Below are 24709 nucleotides of genomic sequence, written 5' to 3'. Positions count from 1 at the left end.
ACCTCCCTGGGTAAATTTATTCCTAGGTATTTTTATTCTTTTTGGTGTAACTGTAAATTAAATTATTTTCTTAATTTCTCTTCTGTTACTCTGTAACTAGTAAATAGAAACACAATAGATTTCTACAGATTAATTTTGTATCCTGCAACTTTACTGAATTCATTTGTCAGTTCTCATAGCTTCTTGGTAGAGTCTTTAGGATTTCCTATATATATTATCATGTCAAATGCAAATAGCGACAGTTTTACTTCTTTCTTAACAATCTGGATGTCTTTTATTTATTTTTCTTATCTGATTGCTGTGACTAGGATTTCCAGTACTATATTGAATAAAAGTGGTAAGAGTGGATATCCTTGTCTTGTTCCTGATCATAAAGGAAAAGCTTTTATTTTTTCACAACTGATGTTATCTGGGTTTTAATATATGGCCTTTCTTATGCTGAGGTATGTTTCCTCTATTCCCACTTTGTTGAGAGTTTTTATCATGAAGAGATGTCATACTTTGTCAAATGCTTTTTCTGGATCAACTGAGATGATGATCATATGGTTTTTATCCTTTCTCTTATTAATGTGATTTAGCACACTGATTGATTTGAGAATACTGAACCACCCCTGCAACCATGGAATAAATCCCACTTGATCTTGGTGAATGATCCTTTTAATGTACTATTGAATTCAATTTGCTAATATTTTGTTGAGGATTTTTTGCATCTATGCTCATCAGAGATACTAGCCTGGTTTTCTTTTTTTCCTTTTTTTCCTTTTCTTTCTTTCTTTCTTTCTTTCTCTTTCTTTCTTTCTTTTTTTTTTTTTTTTTTTTGATAGTATCTTTGCCTGGTTTTGGTATCAGGCAAAGATACAGATCAGAAAATCAGATCAGAAAAGATACAGATCAGAAAATCTATAACGCTGGCCTTACAGAATGAATTTATAAGTTTTCTTTCCTCTTCTATTTTTTTGAATAGCTTGAGAAGAATAGGTATCAACTCTTCTTTAATGTCTGGTAGAATTCACCTGTGAAACCATCTGGTCCTGGACTTTTGTTTGTTGGGAGTTCTTTCATTACTGATTAAATTTATCAATTGGTAATTTCTTTATTGAATAAACCTCAATAAAATCCAATTCCCCTCTGAAATCTTTCATCTTAAGATTCCTATGTGTAATTTTTGCAGCATTTCTTCAATATCCTTTCCCATCAGTATACGAAGGTTTATTTTCAAGTTTTACCATTTAATAGTTAATAACAACACTCTTTCTTTTTCAAATATAACTCTTCTTCCAATTTCTCAATTTAAGCTAGTTTGTTTTTTTTTACATTTTATTTATTTTTGAGAGACAGAAGAGCACAAGTGGGGAAGGGGCAGAGAGAGAAAGACACAGAATCCAAAGCAGGCCCCAGGCTCCGAGCTGTTAGCACAGAGCCTGACGCGGGGCTCGAACTCACAAACTGCGAGATCATGACCTGAGCCGAAGTCGGACGCTTAACTGAGCCACGCAGGCGGCCCTCAATTTAAGCTAGTTTTAAAAAACACTTACTGAGCCTCGGCTACCAACTAGGTTTTGTTTAGAAAATACACAGACCTGCAAGGAGCTCATAAATGCTTTACAACAATGTAATTCATTCATCCTGACTACACTTAGGGGGAAAAAGGTAACATAAAAATAACCCTTTAAGAAAAGTTTACTTTTTCATTCCAAGTCCATGCTCACATGAAAAAGAATAAATGACCCAGTAGTCTGTCAGTATGTGTCTTAAAAGAGATCACATCGGCAAGATAGCTTATATATAACAAGAAAATACAGATTTTGTTTAACCACATTTCAGAGCTATGATTTAAAGATTTAAATGCTACCAACACTATATACTATTAAGAATAAAGAGGCCACCTGATGTTAATAACTATCTTGCATTATTTCTAATTCCTTTCAATTTCACCTTCCTTTTTTCTTTCCACCATTTATCTTCTTTGTCTTTTCCCGATTCCTATTCCTGCTGCAGGATTTCCCTCATCTCCCTTTCCCCTTCTCTCATCAAGTACAACTACCGAGTTTCTTTCATGAGTCCTCTCAACATCCCCAGAAGGTAAGCTAGGAGAAAATTTTATTCTAATTTTAGAGGGTAAGGGGACGATACACGGGGAAATAAAGTAACTTGCTGAAGTCTGGTATATATTAAAGCCAAGAAGAGAATTCAGGCCACTGGCCTGGAATCCAATACTACCTTATCTAGTAGTATCTTAAGGATCTTAAGCTAGTGCTCTATTCACTAAGGTAAGGTATCTCACAAAGTAATGATTCCTGATACATAAAAGAGAAAAATTCTGTCATACCAAAGTGAAAATACAAGTTACATTTTTCTAATTCCAGTTCAGCATTAGACAATGGGATAAAACTAAAGTTAAAAATAAAATCTATTCATTTTTCAATCATTAGGGGAAAATGTTTATGTAAGTCTCATACAAGGTAAAACTACTTCAGAAAACTACATCTTAATATTAAACAGTTCCTCCATAGCAACCCTTGGTTTTTTGCCTGTTCTAAACTTTGAATTTTTCATTACAAGCTTAAATATAATCGTACCATTATATGAAAAAAAAAATTTCTTTCTATTGCCACTAAATTACATGCTAAATGATACCTGGTTATGAAATCCCTGACACTGAGTCAAATGAGAAAAACAAGATATATTCTCTTGACCTCTCATGAAGATAGCATGTATAACAAAACTAACTCCTAACACATAACAATGCACTTCAAACAATAAAACACACCTCTTCTGAGTGTTTCAACCCCTAAGAATTCCTATATCAGCAAGACAAGGAACTACTTGATACTAACATGTGGCTACATTTCTTTTGTGTTAGAGACACACAGAGATCTGTTGATCTCTGAGGCACATACAGAATCTACATTGCAAACATTACTAACATGGCTTTAGAAGCTTTACCTACCAGGATTTCATGGTATGAATTCTTTGACCTCTGTGCTTCAGAGATCAACAGACTCCAAATTTCAATTATAGGTAGTATACTTTAATATAACAAATATTTTTTTTGAATTTTTTTAAAGTTTATTTATTTTGAGAGACAGACAGAGCGTGAGTGGGGGAGGGCAGAGAGGGGGGAGAGAGAGACAAAATCTCAAGCGGGCTCTGTGCAGTCAGCGCACAGAGCCCGACGTGGGGCTCAAACCCATGAAATTGTGAGATCATGACCTGAGACTAAATCAAGAGTCAGACACTTCACCAGTTGAGCCACCCAGGCATCCCTTCCTTAATATAACAAATATTTCTAAGCTATCACCTCAGTTGTGTTTGTTACAAATATTAATATCTATACCAAAAGATGTTTGCCGTGGCTACAGAAGATGACTGCCTAGAAAGATATAATAAACAATAGCAAATAAACCTTTTTAAAATTACCAATCTAAAAAGCAAAAATTTGTATTACAGAGCCAAGAAAAGTCTAGAATTTCTACGTAAAACAGTGTGATTAAAATGCTAATTTAGGCCCATCTTAAATTGTATCACAGGTTGATTCTGACACATTAAAATTGTAACATTTTTTTAAAAAATTTTTTAATGTTTATTTTTGAGAGAGAGAGCCCGAGCGAGCAAGCATGAGCGGGGGAGGGGCAGACAGAGGGAGACACAGGATCCAAAGCAGGCTCCAGGCTCTGAGCTGTCAGCACAGAGCCCAACAGGGGGCTCAAATTCACAAACCGGGAGATCATGACCCAAGCGGAAGTCGGACACTTAACCAACTGAGCCACCCAGGGGCCCCAAATTCTAACATTTTTTTTAAAAAAGGAAAATTCATTCTTTGCCTTGATACTCTTTTCCAGATTACAAAATAATTCTGTCTTAAACATGAATTATTCAATTTACATATACATACATACATATTTAACCTACATCCTTCATACTCATTTCTGTGCTTTACAAATATTTTCATTAACTTTTAAAATTAAAGCACAACTTACAGACCTATTTTTTTTATTTTTATTTAAGTTTATTTCTTTACTTTGAGATAGAGAAAACCTGTGGGGAACAGGCACAGAAAGGGGGACAGAGGATCTGAAGTGGGTTCCATGCTGACAGCAGAGAGCCCAATGTGGGGCTCGAACCTACAAACTGCAAGATCATCACCTGAGCCGAAGTCAGACACTTAACCAACTGAACCACCCAGGCACCCCTATTTTCATTAACTTTTAAAAGATAAGTTCATAATAGTGTTTGTCCATCCAACAATGTTTTGTTTTGTTTTTTAATTTTTTTTTCAACGTTTTTTATTTATTTTTGGGACAGAGAGAGACAGAGCATGAACGGGGGAGGGGCAGAGAGAGAGGGAGACACAGAACCGGAAACAGGCTCCAGGCTCTGAGCCATCAGCCCAGAGCCCGACGCGGGGCTCGAACTCACGGACCGCGAGATCGTGACCTGGCTGAAGTCGGACGCTTAACCAACTGCGCCACCCAGGCGCCCCCATCCAACAATGTTTTTAATGGTTTATTTTTATTCACTCTTCTACTCCCCAGGGTATCACCCTATATAAAAAAGTATAGCTACACTTCATGTTTTAACAGTACTTTGCAAAGGCAGAATTTTATTAAGATTATGTAGTTCCAAACACAGCATCTGGAACTACCTGTAGTAGCACCTCTATCCTATCAGACAATAATGACTGGTTTACATGTCTGCCCTGAAGACAAATTTTTAATGGCAAGGGCTACATTTTAGAAATTTGAGTCTCCCAGAGCCTAGAGCTGTGTCTGATAGCCAAGAAGTGCTAAGTAAATGTCTAATGAGGGCAAAAATGAATTTAAATATACCAAAATCTTTCCACAAATACTGATAAAACAATCCCTCTACGATAGAATAAGTTTGTAACCTAACAATACAGAAAAGAAACTCAAAAAAGATAAACTTTCTTACTGCTTATTGAAGAAATATGGTTGTGTTCCCAGTCTTTGAGAAAGTGCTTGACAGCACTGGTCTACATCTTCTAAGACCTAACAAAGGCAACGGACCACAAAGAAAATTATTTAAATTAGCAAAACAATAAAATGTGTCTAACACTTAGTCTGCGCCACAGTTTGTCACAAAAATATAAATGTAGGTAACTTTTTATAATATATTTAAATCGGACTACAGAACACATACAGAACATAAGCCATATTTTTTTTCATAAGCGATACTTTCTATATAACAAACAGGAACACAATGTGAGAACAGCTTTCCTTTAAACACAAGTACACTTACGTTACTTGTAAGGATTACTATCAAGAAAGTTTTTATCTCAAAACTCCACACCCTACAAAAATGTTTTCCTGAATCCATATATTCAAATGATCTTACATATATTAAAAAGCTTGCTTCATAAAGATGACACTACTGACCTAACCATGAGTAAAAGCATCTGAGTGGTCTTCCTGCTAGTGGAGATGGATTTATGTCATTTACTCAATCCCTATTCATTTACCCAATCCCCCTGGTGGCCAATGGCACACATCGGTAAACTGGCTGCTAGGACTACGCGTAGCCTTGGAAAAGAGACATTAGTTTAATGACTGAATTAGTTCAATCTCATGACCTTGACCAGATACGTATTTTTTTAATTTTGCTACTTCAGTAAATTTAAGATTTAAAAAAAAAAAAAACAAAACAAAAAAAACAGATATATTAAGCACTGTATTTAACAGGGTTTTTGTTTTTTGTTTTTTTTTTTTTTTTTTTAAATTCTGATGTTGCAGATCTACATTTACTGACATAAAAGATGCCCACGATGTACTGGTGAATGGGAAAAAAAAAAAATCAGATTATAGAGTGACAGGTATAACATGATCCCATTTAAGGAAAGTGTTATTAAGAGATATCCAGAAAAATGTTCTCCAAATAGCAGTGGCAATTTCTAGGTGGTAGGATTTCAAGCAATCTCTATTTCCTTTTTGAATTTTTCTGTGTTACGTAATTTGTTTATAAAACAAATAAAAACCACTTCAAGTCAGAAAAAAATAAGAGCAAAAATTTTCTTAATTTTTTTTAATTAAAAAAACTATTAATATAAAAAATGAATTTCTTAATGCATTAAAGTTGAGGCTTTTGTCAACTTCAGTCTGAACTCACCTGGTCCAGAGTCTTGTTACCCCATCCAATAGCTTTCATCTTACGTTTGACTTCCCACTGTTTCTGGTAGGCCAAAATATGATTCAGGGGCCAAGGGTAAGGAGATCCATATCTAGCATGAGTGATCTAGAACAAAAGGATTTTGCTATCAACACGATTCTTTCTAAAAACAAAGCCTGTTTTTACAAACAGAATACTCAGGAAAACATATTTTCAGAACACAAACACAGCAATCTGAAAAAAATACACAGCTTGCAAGCTAAAAAATTAAAATTTTAAGCCATTCCCTTTAAAAATATATAAACTTTTATGTACTTTGCAACCAGTTATATCAAACGATGACACATAGCTTCCCTAAAATGTATGTGCAAGCAAAATTAAAGTAAGTGAAAAACTATATCACTAATGGTATAAACCACAATGTTTCATTTATGAGCAGGGACTTAAGATTCTGAGCAAAAGTGTTTTCTCATTAAATTTTAATTAAGATAAATGCTGCAGAACCACTCACCTCCCCTACTGTAGCTTCATCACACCACTGAAGATACAACTAGGAACAAAAGAACAGTCACTAGAACTTTAGAACACCAAAGAGAAAATGGATAAAGAAAATTATTTTCTGCCATGGTGATTTTTTATGAGCCAACCCTATAAATGTCACACGTAAGACAGTTTCCCTCCTTTGGCTAATGTTGCTATACAGAATTATTAAATTTAATTGATGGTAGTACTGAATAAAAGTATTTCTTATTCATATGGTAGTGTATCTCTAAATATCATCAAAGTATTTTACAGATATGAATGAAGTAAACGTCCCAAGCCCAAAGTCAAATAACGAATGGGCAAGAATCACTCCTTTTTACAAATAGAAAAACTAGATCTGAAATGCCAGGCAACTTGTTCAAACATAATAACCAAATAATTCCAGGAACCATCCTAGTCCGAGAATTGACAGACTATATTCCTATTTCTCAATAATTTTAAAATAACCCATAAGAAAGATTATCTTTTGTAAGAGGAAAAGCTTATTTTCAAGGCCTATTATCTTCTATTATACCTCTGCAGTCAACAGCATATTGTTGACTAATTCCATGTAGGCTTTCATTTCTGCTTTTTGGACTTCATCCAGCCCATCACTAAGAGAATGGCCCTAAAGGGAATTTAAAAAAATTTAAAAGAGCATCGTATTAAATAGAGAAAAACTTTCAGTTATCTTACTACCAAATAATATAAATGTTTTTACATCAATGGTTTTATGACAAATGTCTAATAAACTTCTAGAATATCTCCTAAAATTTTATATGAAAAAGCATTAATTATCTGCTATCACTACAAAATATTAGTAAGTAGTATTTCTATGCTATCATAAAAGTGTATCTTTCAATGGACAAAATTAAATTTTCAATTATTTCACAAAAGAAGAAAACAAGAATGATCAGTAAACCTTTTTTTCTAAGAGACTAACCTTATTAGTAATAAAATAAATGCCGGAAGATTGACATGTGTTACTTATAAAGTGGTCAAAGTTGAAAAAAATGTTAGTAAACGTATAGGGAAACAGACATTAATTTTTAAATTCTAATAGAGTATAATAATGAAAAAATGCATAAAATGGTATATCCTTTAGTTCAATCCAACCATCTGTGGTGAGATTTTAAAAATGCACACCCCCTTTAACATCACAGTATCACTCTTCGGAATTTATCCTAAAAAGATAATCTGACAAGTTTACAAAGGTGTGTATAGAAAATATTTACCTGAACACTCAGTAAGAGCCAAAACCTGACTACAACTTAATGTGTCCATCAATAAAGACTTAAGTGAATAAGTTATAATACATCCATATAAAAGAATACTATACAAGAATTTAAAAGGATGATGTATTTCTGTAGTCATTAACATGGAAGAATTTCCAAACATATTGATGATTTTAAAAGGCAGGTTGCAAAATAGCACATAATAGTAAGATCTATATTTTTCTATATATGCAAAGAAAAAGTCTGGAAAGATGTTCCCCAAAATGTTAGTGGGGGGTTGTCCTTTATAAGTATTAAAACGTAAGCTGAATAATTCAAATGTATATATTAATATTCAACTTCTAAATATATCCTGTATTTCCTTCTCAAAGGTTAACTCAACATTTTATAACAACCTAACTTTTCATTTATGACCAAAATTCTCATAAGTGTAAGTTAGAAACTTATCTACCATTTTGTAAAGATCAAATTACATCTTTTGCCATTGATTTACATTACGGGGGAAAAAAACTTCCACTTTAGAAATATTTCTCCACTAGTTTATATTGGCATTTTATGAAACTAGGTTAAAATCAATGTAAATGTTAAGACATGCTAAAGAATGATGAATGACTTAAGAGTAACTGTGATCAAATATATTTAATATCTTTTTTATTACCTTTGCTTTAACGAATTGGACTATTGGACCAAGTTCTGATACTACTTGATTTCCTACATGAATAAAAGGTACTTTACCTGTTGAGGAAAAAGAAATGTATGAAAATACTTTCAGTAAATTAACATAAAAATGGAATGTTTTATTAATATACTGCTCTTGTAATCCTATAACTTTTGAAAATTATAAATGTGTACGTTAAATTCTATAAACTATTTTTTTAAGTTTATTTACGTTGAGAGAGAGACAGAGACAGAGAGAGAGGAGAGAGAGCATGAGCAGGGAAGGATTAGAAAGAGAGGGAGAGAAGATCCCAAGCAGGCCCTGAGCTATCAGCATGAAGTCCAATGTGGGGCTAAAACTCTCGAACCCTGACATCATAACCTAAGCCAAAATCAAGAGTTGGACACTTAAATGACTGAGCCACCCAGGCACCCCAAATTCTATAAACAATTACTAATTTTAAAAGAAAAAAAGGAGATTCATTTCTAGAATTCTCACTTGCATATAGTAACCGACCACAATAATATTCCCTTTTCAGAACTAACACTGACAAGTCACTCTATAGCAGTAAACACTAATTATTCAATTTACATGAATAGGCAGGACATTGGTTCACAACCACTGATAGATTTGTAAGAAATGCAGTGGGTCTTTCTCTTCAGAGTCCAATGAATCAATCTATTTTTAAACTACATTTAAGAAGACGACTTCTTTTTACATCTACTTTTAAACCTCAGACACGTAAGTTCAATATCTTAAGCACACAACGGTACATTAATAAATGTCTTTGACTCAAAAAAAATCAGGAATTAAGAGAATTAACAATCTTTGAAGGTATGCTAGTTTATGAATTCTAATACAAAGTATGTTCCCAGACATATTTGGGGGAAAAAAATAAAAGTATGCTTATAAAAACTGGCTTCTCTCTATAAATGTCACATTAAAAAACTAATATTTCATTTTTATAAAAACTAATAGTTGACAAAATTATCAGAGATGATAATAGTCTCCAAACAGCAATGAAGTTCACCCCAGAAGCTAGAGGATGAAATCTGCTGTCAGACCTAATTCAGAGTTCACACTAACAGCAGGCTTCTTCATGGTCCTTTTCAACAGATTGACTCCTCTCGGCCTCATGCAGACCTAGGGTAAAGGATGAGGTGCACAGCACCAACAAAAGCTTCACCTACATCCATAAAATAACGTGCATTATAAGGGAAAGGCAGGCCTTCGGGGAAACAATTCTATTGATGTATTTAGAAGACATTTCCATGATACCAGTATAAAAACACTGCATTCCACATACCTTTCTTCTAATCTTGCAAAGGTGAGAAGAATTTATTTGGGTAAATAAGTACTGGGTAAATAAGTATTAGTAAATAAGTAAAAACTAAGTAAAAAATAAGTACTGGTAAATTTATTGGGTCAGTAAGTAAAAAAGTATTGGGTCATAGTGTTTTTTAGCTTGAGATAAAATCTTTGTTAAGTACTATAATGCTAGAAATAGCACAGGTCGTCTGAGATAAAATGATCTAAGAATGAAAACTATGTGTGGATAAATGCCTAGACTAAAGCTATTTTTAGGGCATAGCATTTTGAAAGCAAAGTGTATTTCTCATTTTCAATAACCAGTTTGGTTTGTATTTTATTTCTTTTCTTAAAAATACTTTGAGTATTGGGCACTGGGGTGGCCCAGTAAAGCATCTGACTTCGGCTCAGGGCATGATCTCTGGTTCGCAAGTTCTAGCCCCCCATGGGGCTCTCTGCTCTCTGCTCTCTCAGCACGGAGCCCACGTCAGATCCTCTGTCCCCCTCTCTCTGCCCCTTGCCCATGCATGCTCTCTCTCTCAAAAATAAATTAAAAAAAAAATATTTTTTCAGTATTGTAGATTATGAAGCAGGAAAGCAGAGTACTCTTACATCTCTAAATATAAAGATATATATAAAAATCAAGGCAACAAATTAGAAGTAAATAATGTTTTTTGTCACTAGCCTGACTTAAAGTGGAGCCAATGTTGGGGTGCCTGGGTGGCTCAGACAGTTAAGCATCTGACTCCTGATTTCAGCTCAGGTCATGATCTCAAGGTTCATGAGTTTGAGCCCTGCCTTGGGCTCTGTGGTAACAGCACAGTCTGCTTAGGATTCTCTCTCCTCCTCCTCCTCCTCCTCTCTCTCTCTCTCTCTCTCTCTCTCTGCCCCTCCCACATTCATATGCACTCTCTCTCTCTCTCTCAAAATAAATAAACAAACTTAAAAAAAAAAAGTGGAGCCATTGTTACATCCTTATTATTGCAAGTATCAGGCAAAAGCACAGTGAGACATTTATTCGCTGGCACCAATCAAAGACCATTACAAAAATATATATGAGGGCCCTATTTCTTATTTTATGCAAAATAATCATTTTTTCGACATTTGTTTTTAAGGGCTCCTGGCTGGCTCAGTTGGTAGAGCATGCAACTCTTGATCTCAGAGTCGTGAGTTCAAGCCCCACAATTGGGCATGGAGCCTACTTAAAATAAAGATTTTTTTTTTAAAGTGCTTTTAAAAAAGAATTTTTTGTCTTTAAAGGAAGCAAGAAGAAAGCAAGCAAGTTTGTAGGTTCAGAAAATATTAGAAACAAAAAGAACCCCGGATACCATCTAATGCAATCACCACATATTACAGATGAAGTCACTGACACTCAAAAAAGAGAAGGGAAATTTCCCAAGGAAACTGTTAATAAGTGACAAGGTCACAGAAGGATTAGAGTAAAAATTTCATAGCTCTTAGCCAAGCAGTCTTCTGATTATTCCATGATGCTCTCTGCTTTAAAAATCTACTAGAACAAGATCATTCCAACAAATAAAACATCCCTTGATCACCCCAAATCATATGATGAAAGAGAGTAATACTAGTCATATGATACAATTTAAATAAATGCCTTAAGAGAAAGTGCCATTTTCATCTACTTATGGGAGATTCCTCCCTATGAATGTATATATGTATATATGTATGGTTTGTAGCCTCTATAGTATTTATTTGTCTTTCATAATATCACCTAGGTGATACTTAGTACAGTCATTTTAGGAAACAGGTGGATGAACCACATGGCTTTTCCTCATTTGCCAAGGATAGTAACTTTAGTATTAGATTATTAACATTTTTGTATGCATAGCTACACTCTTTTTGTATGACTACATAAAGGAAAAAATGGACAGAACCCAATACAATTCATTTCACCAGAATTCAGAAAGTTTATAAAATTTCTATACAAAAATAATAGAAAATGAGTTAATTAATGGGCTTCAAGAATCTAAAACATGTCTATGTTTACAAATCTAGAAATTCTTTTATGGAGATGTTTTAAAATGTATATTCATAAATCTATAAATGTAGATTATTAATGTAGAATTTTCAGTGTGTATGGAGGCTGTCTTCACAGCTTTTGATAATTATTACCACCTTTAAGAATCGAAGATGAAAAGAAAAAAATGCTTTATACAAGTCATTTCTAAGTTATTTTCACAGTGAGGAGACAGATAAATGTCTCCCTAAAAGCAATGTAACTCACTTATCCCAACAATTTATACTCAGTGGATTTACCCATAAAGGAGTGATTCTGTGTTATTACTGTAGCAGCAAAACCATAATTATAATTCATACCAATTTTAGTTAATATTTATCAGCTTTGTGGCACTATATTTTTATATTAAAAATTATCTGAACCAGGGGCACCTGGGTGGCTCGGTTGGTTGGACGACCAACTTCGGTTCAGGTCATGATCTTGCAGTTCATAGGTTCAAGCCCCATATCCGGCTCCATGCTGACAGCTCAGAGCTCAAAGCCTGGAGCCTGCTTCAGATTCTGTGTCTACCTCTCTCTCTGCCCCTCCCCTTCTCACGCTCTGTCTCTCTCTCTCTCTCTCAAGAATAAATGTTAAAAAAAAATTAAAAAATTAAAAAACTGAAAATTACAATTAAAAAAAAATTTATCTGAACCATATTTATTTAAAATTGTACCCTAATCTACTAATACATGACACACAGAAAAGGCAACACTGATTATAAAAAATAGCGGAAAGGCTAAAATCTTAATAAAAAGTATTTTAAAACCTGTTGAAATAAAAATAAAAAAGAAATAATTAGAAACCAAAAGCTTTCAGAGATGAGCTTAAGATCTTTGACAAATTAATTATTCCGCACTCTCTTCTTCCCTCTGAATAATAAGAGGACATAGTTTAGAGAAGTGTGTTTAATAATGAATGGATTCATTAATATTAAAATTTGTTTTCTGAAGTGGAAACAGCACTATGTAAATAAGATTGGGGATATCTGAGATTATGTATTTTCTTAATATTTCTTAATATTTACTGTGACTTTCCACTAACCATCTATGACCGCAGAGTTGAAATGAACAGCCATGTCCGCCCAAAGATTATCAAGTTTACAATTGTTACTTCATAAAACCATGGGAAAAGTCTTCAAAGGGTAAACAAAACAAAAAAACCTAGGTACAAACTGAACTATCACTACAATTTCACCAATACAGAATATTAACAGAGAATTAAAAAAAAAAAAAAAAAAACAACTTACCAGATGGAGACATATATTCTGCATTTGCCCTACAAACCACTTTGACAGGCAGGTTACACATTTGCAAAAAGGCCTGCAAGTCAATACAAGTATAATTAGCCTAGTGAAAGTAGATATATATTTGAACAAAACTTTTTATTTATTTTCTAAACTTGAAGAAAAGCTCATAGAGTAACACTTTACTGGAAAAGAATGAATCAATTTAAAGTAAAATACTTGTCCAAACAAAATCAAATGTCATTTCAGTGCTAAAAAAATCAAGGACTTAGACACCAGTAAATGTATGTATGACACTTAGAGCGTTTATACACACTTTAAAAAATGTAAATTATCCACACTTATTTTATTCCATTAGTTTATATAAGTCAGCAATACTATATGTTGGTTTAACCTTCTTTAATAGATGACTATAAAGTCCAAATTTTACAAGGTATTGCTTAATTCCACTATTCTTTACAGGATCTTCATCTTTGTCTTAGAGGAAAATTCTCAAAATGTTATTTTTGCTACTTCCAAGTTCTCTCTTATATACTCAGTATTCTAATGTGTAGCTTTATGCTTACCAATTCACTTTTTAAAGACATAAGTTGTTGGTTTTCACTTTGTTTATAGTAACAAAAATGTCACAAGCAACTTAAATGTCTAACAATAAAGAACAGGTAAATTATTTACGGTGAATCCAAATCGTGTAATGTTATGCAATCACTTTTTAAAAACCACGAATTGTATCTTCACACGAGGCTGCATGAAATAAGTTTATTTCCCAGTCTTCCTTACAGCTGGATGTGACCAATGTCTAAATTCTGACCAATGGGACTTAAAGTTCTGGGCAACGGCTGGGAAGTTTCTTCAAAAATAATGGATATGACCTCTCCTCTTTTTTTCCTTCCTGCTCACTGGAATATGAAAAGGATGTCTACAGCCACAGCAGTCAAACCCAACCATGAAGCAGGAGCTGAGAGACGATGGCAGAGCAACAAGGGGAAAGATGCCTAGTTCCTTGGTAATCACCGAACCTAGATTACCTGTGTTTATAGGAAAAAGAAATAAACTTCTTTCTTTTCAAGTCTCTACTATTTTGGGTCTTCTATAACTCCTAGCCAAACCTAATTCTAACTAACGCACCAACAATTACTGTGTCTAGCTTTAAACCCCACCTCAACCAACCAAAAGCTGATTCTGTGTAAGTGCACACTGTCATCTAAATACCATAACCTGTGCTTCCAATTTATAATAGTGAACTACTTGACTGACCCACAGGTATAGACTAGGATCAAAATTATGTGGAAGGCTTATTAAAACACAAATTGTTCAGAACGGAAGAATTAGAGACAGTAAGTATCAACAGCTCTTTCAACAAGAATGGATGAGAAGAAAAGGAAGAAGGGGATTAGAAGGATCTTCCTTCTATTAATATGTAGTGGTACTCGATGAGGGAGAAAGGTTGAGCTTGAAAAAAAAAAAGACAGCAAAAACACACTGAAATGATAAGAAACAGGGAGAACAGCAGGCATACAAGATCCATGAGAAGGTAAAAAGGGATGTAAGAGCACAGGTAGAGGGATCTGGTTATTTGTCAGAAAACAGGACAGCTTGCTACTCCAATGCAAGGGGTGGTCAGTGTCAGTGGTAGCTGCAAGATGCTGAGCAAGAAGGACAAGAAAATGAGAATGCTCACATCCTGTGAAATGGGAGAAGAAATCATCTGCTGAGAATGAAGGCATAAGGGGATTGAGGCCTTCAAAGAAGAACAAAAAGAATCTGAAATATTATCTTAACATTATCTTCTCAAATGTTTGGATAATATTCCCGTTAACAATTACAATACTCTAAAAATAGTAAGTATGGTATATTTTGCTAAACTAAATGGATAGTGGTAACTGTACTAATCTTTATTCCAAAAAGCTGTATTTCACCAAAAAAAAATTAAGCAAAATGGTAATGTTCTGCAATCAAAGCCATGTTTCCAGTCCTGTGAATTTTTAACTTTTTTACTTTTTTTTTTAATGTTTATTTATTTTTGAGACAGAGAGAGACAGAGCATGAACAGGGGCGGGGCAGAGAGAGAGGGAGACACAGAATCTGAAACAGGCTCCAGGCTCCGAGCTGTCAGCCCAGAGCCCGACGCAGGGCTCGAACTCACGGACCGCGAGATCATGACCTGAGCCGAGATCGGACACTCAACCGACTGAGCTACCCAGGCGCCCCTACTTTTTTACTTTATAAAAAAAGGTTAGCAATTTAGCAATGCTCAATTCACCACAGACCTCAATTGATGACATAATTCTAGTTAGCCAAAGATTAATTTTACAACATTTACTACAATTAATCTTCATCCTTCATTCAAAAGAAATTTTATAAATTAACCTGCAGTTTATAAGGAAGTCTGATGTCACAAACAGAACATTTTATCCAAATATTAAAAATGCAAACCAGGGGCGCCTGGGTGGCACAGTCGGTTAAGCGTCCGACTTCAGCCAGGTCACGATCTTGCGGTCCGGGAGTTCGAGCCCCGCGTCGGGCTCTGGGCTGATGGCTCAGAGCCTGGAGCCTGTTTCCGATTCTGTGTCTCCCTCTCTCTCTGCCCCTCCCCCGTTCATGCTCTGTCTCTCTCTGTCCCAAAAATAAATAAACGTTGAAAAAAAAATTAAAAAAAAAAAAAAATGCAAACCAGAACATTACCATAACTGTCTTTGAGAATATAAAAACTTTAAATCCAAACCAAGCTTTGATCCAAACAGTATTTCTCCTTTATCTTGTAGGATGGAAGAAAATTTCTGAGAGGTCCCAAAATAGAATTTTCAATTTTCGCTTTCACTTTCAATCTCCTTCTTAGGTTGGAATGATACACCAACCTAAAACACATTTTATTTTCAATTCTGAAATTGCAGTCTGCATATTTTTATTCCCATGTGACTCCAAAGAAAAATGTAGTTTTAATTATAATAAGGAAATTAGGGTAACTCAGCTAACTCCTATTCCTCCGCTGGACACTTTATTCCAAACTAATTCAAGTGATTAATAATATAAAATAATCTGTACCAAAAACTTAGCACATACTATCAGAATAATGTTCAATAACTGCGCTGTCCAATATGGTAGCCACCAGTCACCGGTGGCTATTTAACTTAAATTTAAATTAATTAAAATTCAATAAAATTTTTAATTCAGTTCCCCAGTCACACTAGCCACATTTCAAGGGCCCTATAGCCACATGTGGCTAATGGCTACCATATTTATTGGTATGAACATTTACATCATCACAGGAAGTTCTATTAGACAATACAGATCTACAGCAATGGTGATCAGTGCACAGAAGACATCTTAGCAAGACAGGCTGACATCATCTGAAAGTGATCAGGCTAAATATTATAAAAACAATCTGCACAATATGAGAGTGCTCATAAGCTCTGCAATTGATCAATCAACTTTTGATGACAGTGACACATTAAGCACCATAATATTTCAATTAAAAAAAAAACTAAACTAAATAGGGTTTATTCTGAGCAACTCCAACTGATAAAATGATGAGATATATTTATTAACATGTGAAAACTAAGAATTTAAGAATGAATAAATTAAAACTACAGCCAATAAATATATTTTCTTTGAATGGTAAGGAATTTTTTTTTAATTTTTTTTTTTTAATGTTTATTATTATTGAGAGAGAGACACAGAGCATGAGCAGGGGAGGGATACAGAGAGGGGGGAAGAACAGAATCTGAAGTAGGCTCCAGGCTCTGAGCTGTCAGCACAGAGCCTGACGCGGGGCTCAAACTCACAAACTGCGAGATCATGACCTGAGCCGAAGCCAGTCGCCTAACCAACTGAGCCACCCAGGCGCCCCGAATGGTAAGGGATTTTTTAACACACACACACATACACATACAGAACCCAGTACCTGACTTCTAAACTCTGAAATTTAATAAGCTTGATGTAGTTTCAACATATTAAATAAATTAAATTCATAACATCAAAAAAAATTCGTTGAAGCAATGTTGATACATTTTTTTATTTCCTAAAAAATATAAAAAGTAATACCAGATCATGGATAACTAAACATAAAGAACAGAAGTTACACATTTATCTCTGTAATCCTCTAAAAATCTACCAAAATAACAGTGAAGAAATAGAAAACTGATAAACCCAGAAAGACACAAAGAAGGGGAGAGGAGACCAAAGCAGACCAGAAATATCTGCCCATTTTTGTCAGATGGAAAGCAGACTTAGGGCAGAGGAAGCTGAAACCCAAGAGCATGCAGAGGAAAAAAATCAATGTGTCCACATTACAGAAACTAGGAAGATTCCAAAACTGGAGGCACCACGTACCACAGAGGGTGGAGGTGAGGTAAAGGACTAAAAATAAGAGTGGCTGAAAGTGTGTATAAGTATCACACAACTAGTCCACCCCAACCTGGTAGGAGACAGAGGTCCATTCTCTGAAGAAACCCAACCAGAGAGACTCCTGACTCAAGGCTCAAGCAGCACAGCAGGGCAGAACTGGGTGGGTTGGGGCTGTTACACTGAAAAGAGGAACATGAAGGCAGAGTGTACGCACAGACCAAAGAGACCCACAGCAACCCCTCTCCCCTCTCAGCTCTCACACGCTGGTAACGAATTTGAGTACCTCCAAGATAAGAGAGATAACTATAGAAAAGCCCTGCAAATGCTGATATGATAGTAGGGGTGGGAGAGGTTGGGATAGCCGCCAACAAAAATGGCAGCTCACTGTGCAATCAGTCTACAGTGAAGTCCACACGTCAAAAAGTCCCTCATCTCCCCATCAGCTTTTTAGTGTCTCACTCTTAAATATAAATTGTTAGGACAGATCAATAGATGCTTGAGGAAAGCCTCGAACATAAAATACAGAGCCAAAAGAAGCCACAAAAAAGGAACTGACAGGAAACAAAAAATACAGAGAAGACAACTTCAAAGAAAAATTATAATGGTTAATATTTATTTAGCACTTACTAGGTACCAGGTACTTGCATAAGAGCTGTGTCCGAGCGGTAGGTACAACAAATATGCCTCTTTTAATATTGGAACACACAAACATATAAAGAGGTTAAGGGATCTGAACAAGCATACGGAAAGGAAGAAAGGAAAGGAAGGAGGAAAGGAGGGAGAGAAGAAGGGAGAGAAAGAAAGGAAAGGAAAGGGGAAAAAAGGAAAACGAAAAGTGAACCATACAAAGGACTGAGCAGATAAATGACAATGACATTCAGTATCTCAAAGAGCAACTCTGAAAGCTCGATGGTAATACAAGGGCTTCAAAAAATCTTGTCAGCCTAAAATTCTACATGCGGCCAAGGTATTAATGAAATGTGAAGACAGAATAAAAACAGTACCACATAAGCAATGTCTTTACATTTTTATTGCCCATGTATCCTTTCTCATGAAGCCAATGAAGAATGTGCTGTACAATAAAAATAATAAACCAAGAAAAAAAAAAAAAGAATACAGGATCCAGAGAATATGGGGATCCAACATAAAAGCAAAAAGAATTCCCTGGATGATGATGAATAGCAGTCATAAGAAAACAGCCCTGCAGCCAACAGAGGAAGGAACTGTTCCAATTAAAGCAGAAGGAACAGGAGTTTCCAAGGTAGTATTTCTGAGAGAAAAGACAAAAAGGATCTGATGTATTTGGCCACTGTGAGGGGGAGTAGTATAGATCAGTCAGAGTTTAAGAGAGAAAACTACTCAAATAAATTAAACAATTATTAACCCAAGGGAGGAAAATCATAGAGAAAGAATATGTTCATAGTACACTGAGCCACTCAATTGAGATCAACACTTATATTCTAATTATAATGTAAACACTGAATATTAATTTAATCCAAAAAGTGAAAACACTATTGGGAAGATGGAGGAGAGGGAGGGGAGTTGTAAGAGGGGAATTGCAAAATTTTTAAATGAAGTAGTAACATAAGCATCTTACTTAAAAATACAGAGGTAAATACCTGGAAAAATAATACAGCTAAAAGAAATGAAAGTAGTTATCTTTGGATATCCAGATTTGGGATAGGAAAAGGATAGGACAGTGGACTGTTTTTATTTGTGACAAGCCTCTCATATATTACTTACTGGTGGGAGTGTAAATTAATCCAACCACCTTGAAAATGTTTGGTCATTTCTACTAAGCACATGACTACCCTATCAGCCAACAATTCCATTCCCAGAAATATATCAAAAAGAAACAAGGCATATAGCCACTAACATACACATATACAAAAATGCTCTTAAGCAGCTTGATCCTAATAATCAAATACTGGGAGCAACTCAAATGTCTATTAATATTAGTAGCAAACTTGAATCTAAAATTCCTAACTCCAGGGGTGCTGAGTGGCTCAATCAGTTCAGTGTTACGCATCTGACTTCAGCTCAGCTCTTGGTCTCATGGTTCGTGAGTTAGAGCTCTGCATCGGACTGTTTGCTATCAGCACAGAGCCTGCTTTGGATCCTCTGCCCCCCTCTCTCTGCCCCACCCCCCCCTCAAAACTAAACATTAAAAATAAATAAATAAAATACAATTCCTAACTCTAAGCTAAAAAGGGTATACAATGTCACCAATTGCTATTATGAGAAAGGAAAAAATATACAAGGATTATATATTTTTCTTGACTCTGAATTCTTTATAAAGAGCTTTTACTGAGAACTTTTAAATCAGAGAAATTCCAGAAACAGTCCCAGAAGATGATACCTACAATACTCCATAAAGATTCTAAATTCTATGTCTTCAATTATTACCTCTGAATCATATCTTCTGGGAACCATGGCTCAGATCTTTTTGCAAAAACTGGTCTTGAAGAATAAAATTTATTTGCATATAAGTGAAAGTGAAGCCAAAAGTATAGAGAACAAAAAAAAGTCTGTTATCAGTCAAGTAGACCATTACAAATACCTTAAATCCTAGATTGAAAAGTTGTTATTGTTAATAATAATGCCATTGCTTTGATTAGATTATAAGACTAACAGTTAAACTGTTGGGAAAACCTTTTTAAATGTTGTACATAACAGAGTATCAGGAATACAGACAGGGATCCCATTACAGTAATCTTTCAGTAACATGGTGACAAGCTTCTGATTCTTCTCACTTCTCATTTCAGATTCCTCTGTCTTCTAAAACTAGCGTTTACTCTTGTAATTCCCAGGTATATGCCAGATAATGATTATCAGCTCAATAAATAAAATGAACAAACATGAAAATCTCAACAATACATCAAATCACAAAATGAAGACTAAAGAAGTCTAAAACTCAGTAAATCTTCTAGTTTTCCTCCTATGTGAATTTTTTTGATGTAGCAACAGAAACTCCTGATAATAAAAACATTTTTTAAAAGTCTGCTTAGTCATAACATAAAATTTATATTTAACCACTAGCTGGAATATGAATCAATGCAGTTTTCTTGAAGGGTAGCTTAGCAACATCTATGAAAATCCTAAATGTACATATCCTCTGACCCCACAATTGTATTGTTAAAAATCTATCATATGGACATATATGCCTAAAATCATGTAAGATATATGTTAGGATATTCATGCCTTATCCCTACTTATAGTATATTTATACTATATTTATAATATTTATACTTATAATAATAGCCTAATACCCACCAATAAGAGACTGATTCAGTAAACTGCAGTGAATCCATCAATGGAATATTTGTAGTCTTCAAAAAAGAATGGTGCCCCAAAACCTATAAAAAACCTATGAAACTCAGGGCAACGGAGTGGCTCAGTCAGTTAAGCATCCGACTTTGGCTGGGGTTTGATCTCATAGTGGGCTCAAGCCCCATGTCAGGTTCTGTGCTGACAGCTCAGAGCATGGAGCCTGTTTCAGATTCTGTGTCCCTCTCTCTCTGCTCCTCCCCCCACTCCTGCACACTCTCACTCGCGCTCTCTCTCTCAAAAATAAACATTAAAAATTTTTTAAAAAGAACTTCTCAAACTCAACACCCAAAAAAACAAATAAACCAGTGAAGAAATGAATAGATATTTTTCTAAAGAAGACATCCAGACGGCTGATAAACACATGAGAAGATGCTCAACATCACTCATCATCAGGGAAATACCAATCCAAACCATGATGAGATACCACTTCACACCTGTCAGAATGGCTAAAATTAACACAGGAAACAACAAATGTTTGGAAGGATGCAGGGAAAAGGGAACCTCTTACACTGTTGGTGGGAATGCAAACTGGTGCAGCCATTCTGGAAAACAGTGTGGGGGTTCCTCAAAAAGGAACATTACTCAGCCATCAAAAAAAATGAGATCTTGCCATTTGCAACAATGTGGATGGAGCTAGACTGCATTATGCTACGCAAAATAAGTCAGAGAAAGGCAAATACCATATGATTTCACTCATATGTAGAATTTAAGAAACAAAGCAAATGAACACACAGAAAGTGAAAAACAAAACGAAAGGAAAGCAAACCATAAGATACTCTTAACGGAGAACAAACTAGGGTTGATGGAGGGAGGTGGGTGGGGGGTGGGCTATCATAACAAGAAGGACACTTGTTATGATGAGCACTGAATGTTATAAGTGATGAATCATTAAATTCTACTCCTGAAACTAATATTACACTATATGTTACCTGACTAGAATTTAAATAAAAATTTGAGGAAAAAAAAAGAATAGAGTTGCCCCTCAACCCAACTTCTTATACTACACTCCAAAAGACATTTCTCATCTGGAATCTTCTGTATGGTTATTGAATGACATGAGACAACATACACCAAATGCAAAATTGCTTTTTGTGTTATTTTTCTTCTAAAGGGCCGGGGTAAAACATTAAAACACAGCTCAATAAGGCCTACAAAAGGCTAATTTATTTGGTCCAATGCATAGCTTCCTGTGAACTAACTTGATAGGAAGACACAATTCTAAATATCTAGAAGAATGAGTGGAAAACATTTATGCATTCATCCCCATACTCAATACATATTTACTGAGCAGCTACTATATATCACAACTGTTCTAGGCACGAGAACAGAACAGGGACCTTAAAGTCTCGGCCTTCACTGAGTTTACATTCTAATGGAGAGAGATGATACGCAAATAAACCTGAAAATATGTATGGTGATTCCTGCTATTTAGAAATACAAAGCAGTATGAAGGTATTGCTATTATAAGTAGAGTGGTCAGATGAGGGCTCACCAATAAAGTAACATTTGGGCATAAACCTGAAGAAAGTTAGGGAGCCAGCCATGTTCAAAGGCACTAAAACAGTCTTATGCTTCTAGTGGTGTGTCTGAGGGACAAGACCAGTCCGACAATGCAGATTAAGGAAGTGAGTGGTAACAGGGAACATCAGAGACAACCAGGAGATCACGTAGGACTTACAGATACTTGTAAGGATTCTGACTTTTACTTTGCATGAGAAGAACAATTACAAGAAGGTGCTCAGCTGAAAACTGCTGGAATCTGACTAACGTTTTAAAGGATTATAAACAGTTATACAGAGATTAGATTGTAGACAGTAGAAGCATAGAAGCAGAAGCACTTAGTTAGAAGGATTCTGGGGCTCCTGGGTGGCTCAGTCAGTTGGGCGTCCGACTTCGGCTCAGGTCATGATCTCATGGTTCACGGGTTCAAGCCCCGCATTGGGCTCTGTGCTGACAGCTCAGAGCCTGGAGTCTGCTTTGTGGATTCTGTCTCCCTCTCTCTCTGCCCCTGCCCAGCTCATACTCTGTCTCTCTCTCTCTGTCTCTGTCTCTCTCTCTCTCTCTTTCTCTCTCAAAAAAATAAAATAAAACATTAAAAAAAATAAGAAGAAGGATTCCGCAATAATCTAGGCAAGAAATGGTGGTGGCCTGGATTAAGACAGGAGTGCTAGGGGGGACAAGAAGTCGGATTCTGGCTACATTTTTAAACTAGGGCCAAAAGGGTTTGCTGACAACTGGATGTGGATATAGGAAAAAGAGGACTCCAAAGATGGCCCAAACTTTCTGACATACACAACTACAACAACGGAAATACCATTTACCAAAATAGGAAAAAGTGCAGGATGAGAAGGTTTTGGTGGGAGAAGGGAGACTTAGGAGTCTTTAGATGGACTGCTCTAACATCACTTCCTTGTCAAACTTTTCTGACAGGCAATGACTAGGAAACAACTCTATTCTCTTTTCAAAGACCTGGTCACGAAGGCAGTTATACGCTTTGAAACCAGATAAGCAGATTCTACTGAAATGTTGAGAAGCCCAACCTTAAGGGCCACCCACACCCTTTTCTTTTGTGGACAGAGGTGACAGAAGTACCTACAAATCAGTATAATCTTTGTCAACACTTTCCTGCAAGGATGGTAATATTGAGGTGTCAAGAAACGGGTAGAGCTATAGTTATTTATGCAGAATAAAAACACAACCAAGGATAGTTTTTATCTTTGATCTCTTCTGTTCCCTGCATCTATAGCCCACCAAGTTTAAAAAGTGAAAAGTCAATACCCAAAGTATAAAAAGAACGGACATAAGTCAACACCAAAAACACCAAATAATCAGATTAAAAAGTGAGCAGAGGACCTGAATAGAAATCCTTCCAAAGAAGACATACAGATGACCAACAGACACATGAAAAGATGCTCAACATCAGAGAAATGTATATCAAAACCACAGTGAGATTTATCACCTTTACACCTGTCAGAATGGCTAGTATCAAAAAGACAAGAAATAAAAAGCACTGGTAGGGATGTGGAGAAAAAGGAACCTTCATGCACTATCGGTAGGAATGAAAATTGGTGCAACCACTATGAAAAACAGCATAGAGATTCCAATCCAGTCATTCCATTACTGAATACTTACCCAAAGAAGGCAAAAACACAAACTCAGAAGATACAGTATACCTATGTTCATAGGTATACCTATGTTCACTGCAGCATTATTTATAGTAGCCAAGATATGAAAGCAACCCAAGTATCCGTCGATGGATGAAGAAGATGTAGTGTTTGTATACACACACACACACACACACACACACACACACACCATGGAATATTACTCAGCCATAAAAAGGAATGAGATCACTTATATGGACTCTAAAACACAAAGCAAATGAACAAACAAAAAACCAAAGATTCCCACATATACAGAGAACAAATTGACAGTTGGCAGAGGGGAGGAGAGGAGGGGGATGGGTGAAGGAGAGTGGGAGATACAGGCTTGCAGTTATGGGATGAAAAAGTCACAGGGACAAAAGGTATAACACAGCATTATATGGTGCTGTACCTTATGGAGAATTACAAGCCTTCGGGAGATTTAAATTAAGTACACAGGTCGTATAATTAATATAAGGTAAGAAGAATAATATTAATGAGAAAATCCAACAAAACAAAACATTTCAAAAATTACGCATACCTAGTTGAACTCTTTGTTCCCAAAGAAATATACTAAAAATATCTCAGAAAGGATCTGGAAGGGCAAACTTAATGAAATTAAATTTAAAGCTGAAAAAAATCATCAATTTCTTTTACAGAAATAAATATGATGCTATCTGACAGGAGAAGGAAAACAGAATCTGCAATATTAAGAAACCTGAAATATCAAACATCTTTTTTTTTTTTTTAATTTTTTTTTTCAACGTTTATTTATTTTTGGGA

At 35.4% G+C, this 24709-nt stretch overlaps 1 protein-coding gene across 1 annotated transcript in view; it reads right to left on the bottom strand.

The window, feature by feature from the left end:
* Nucleotides 1-24709, bottom strand: part of MTX2 (metaxin 2) — a 66068-nt gene that overhangs the window by 7172 nt on the left and 34187 nt on the right. The window contains exons 4-9 of the mRNA XM_045480297.1: nt 13110-13182; nt 8539-8615; nt 7181-7273; nt 6635-6673; nt 6124-6249; nt 4933-5009 (exon numbers count right to left, since the gene is read on the bottom strand). Coding sequence (XP_045336253.1) covers nt 4933-5009; nt 6124-6249; nt 6635-6673; nt 7181-7273; nt 8539-8615; nt 13110-13182 — 485 coding nt within the window. The remainder of the gene's footprint in view (nt 1-4932; nt 5010-6123; nt 6250-6634; nt 6674-7180; nt 7274-8538; nt 8616-13109; nt 13183-24709) is intronic.

Source organism: Leopardus geoffroyi, chromosome C1 (genome assembly GCF_018350155.1).
Source record: "Leopardus geoffroyi isolate Oge1 chromosome C1, O.geoffroyi_Oge1_pat1.0, whole genome shotgun sequence".
Lineage (NCBI taxonomy): Eukaryota > Metazoa > Chordata > Mammalia > Carnivora > Felidae > Leopardus > Leopardus geoffroyi.
The sequence above is the reverse complement of the archived record's forward strand: the minus strand, read 5'-3'. Positions and strand labels throughout refer to the sequence as shown.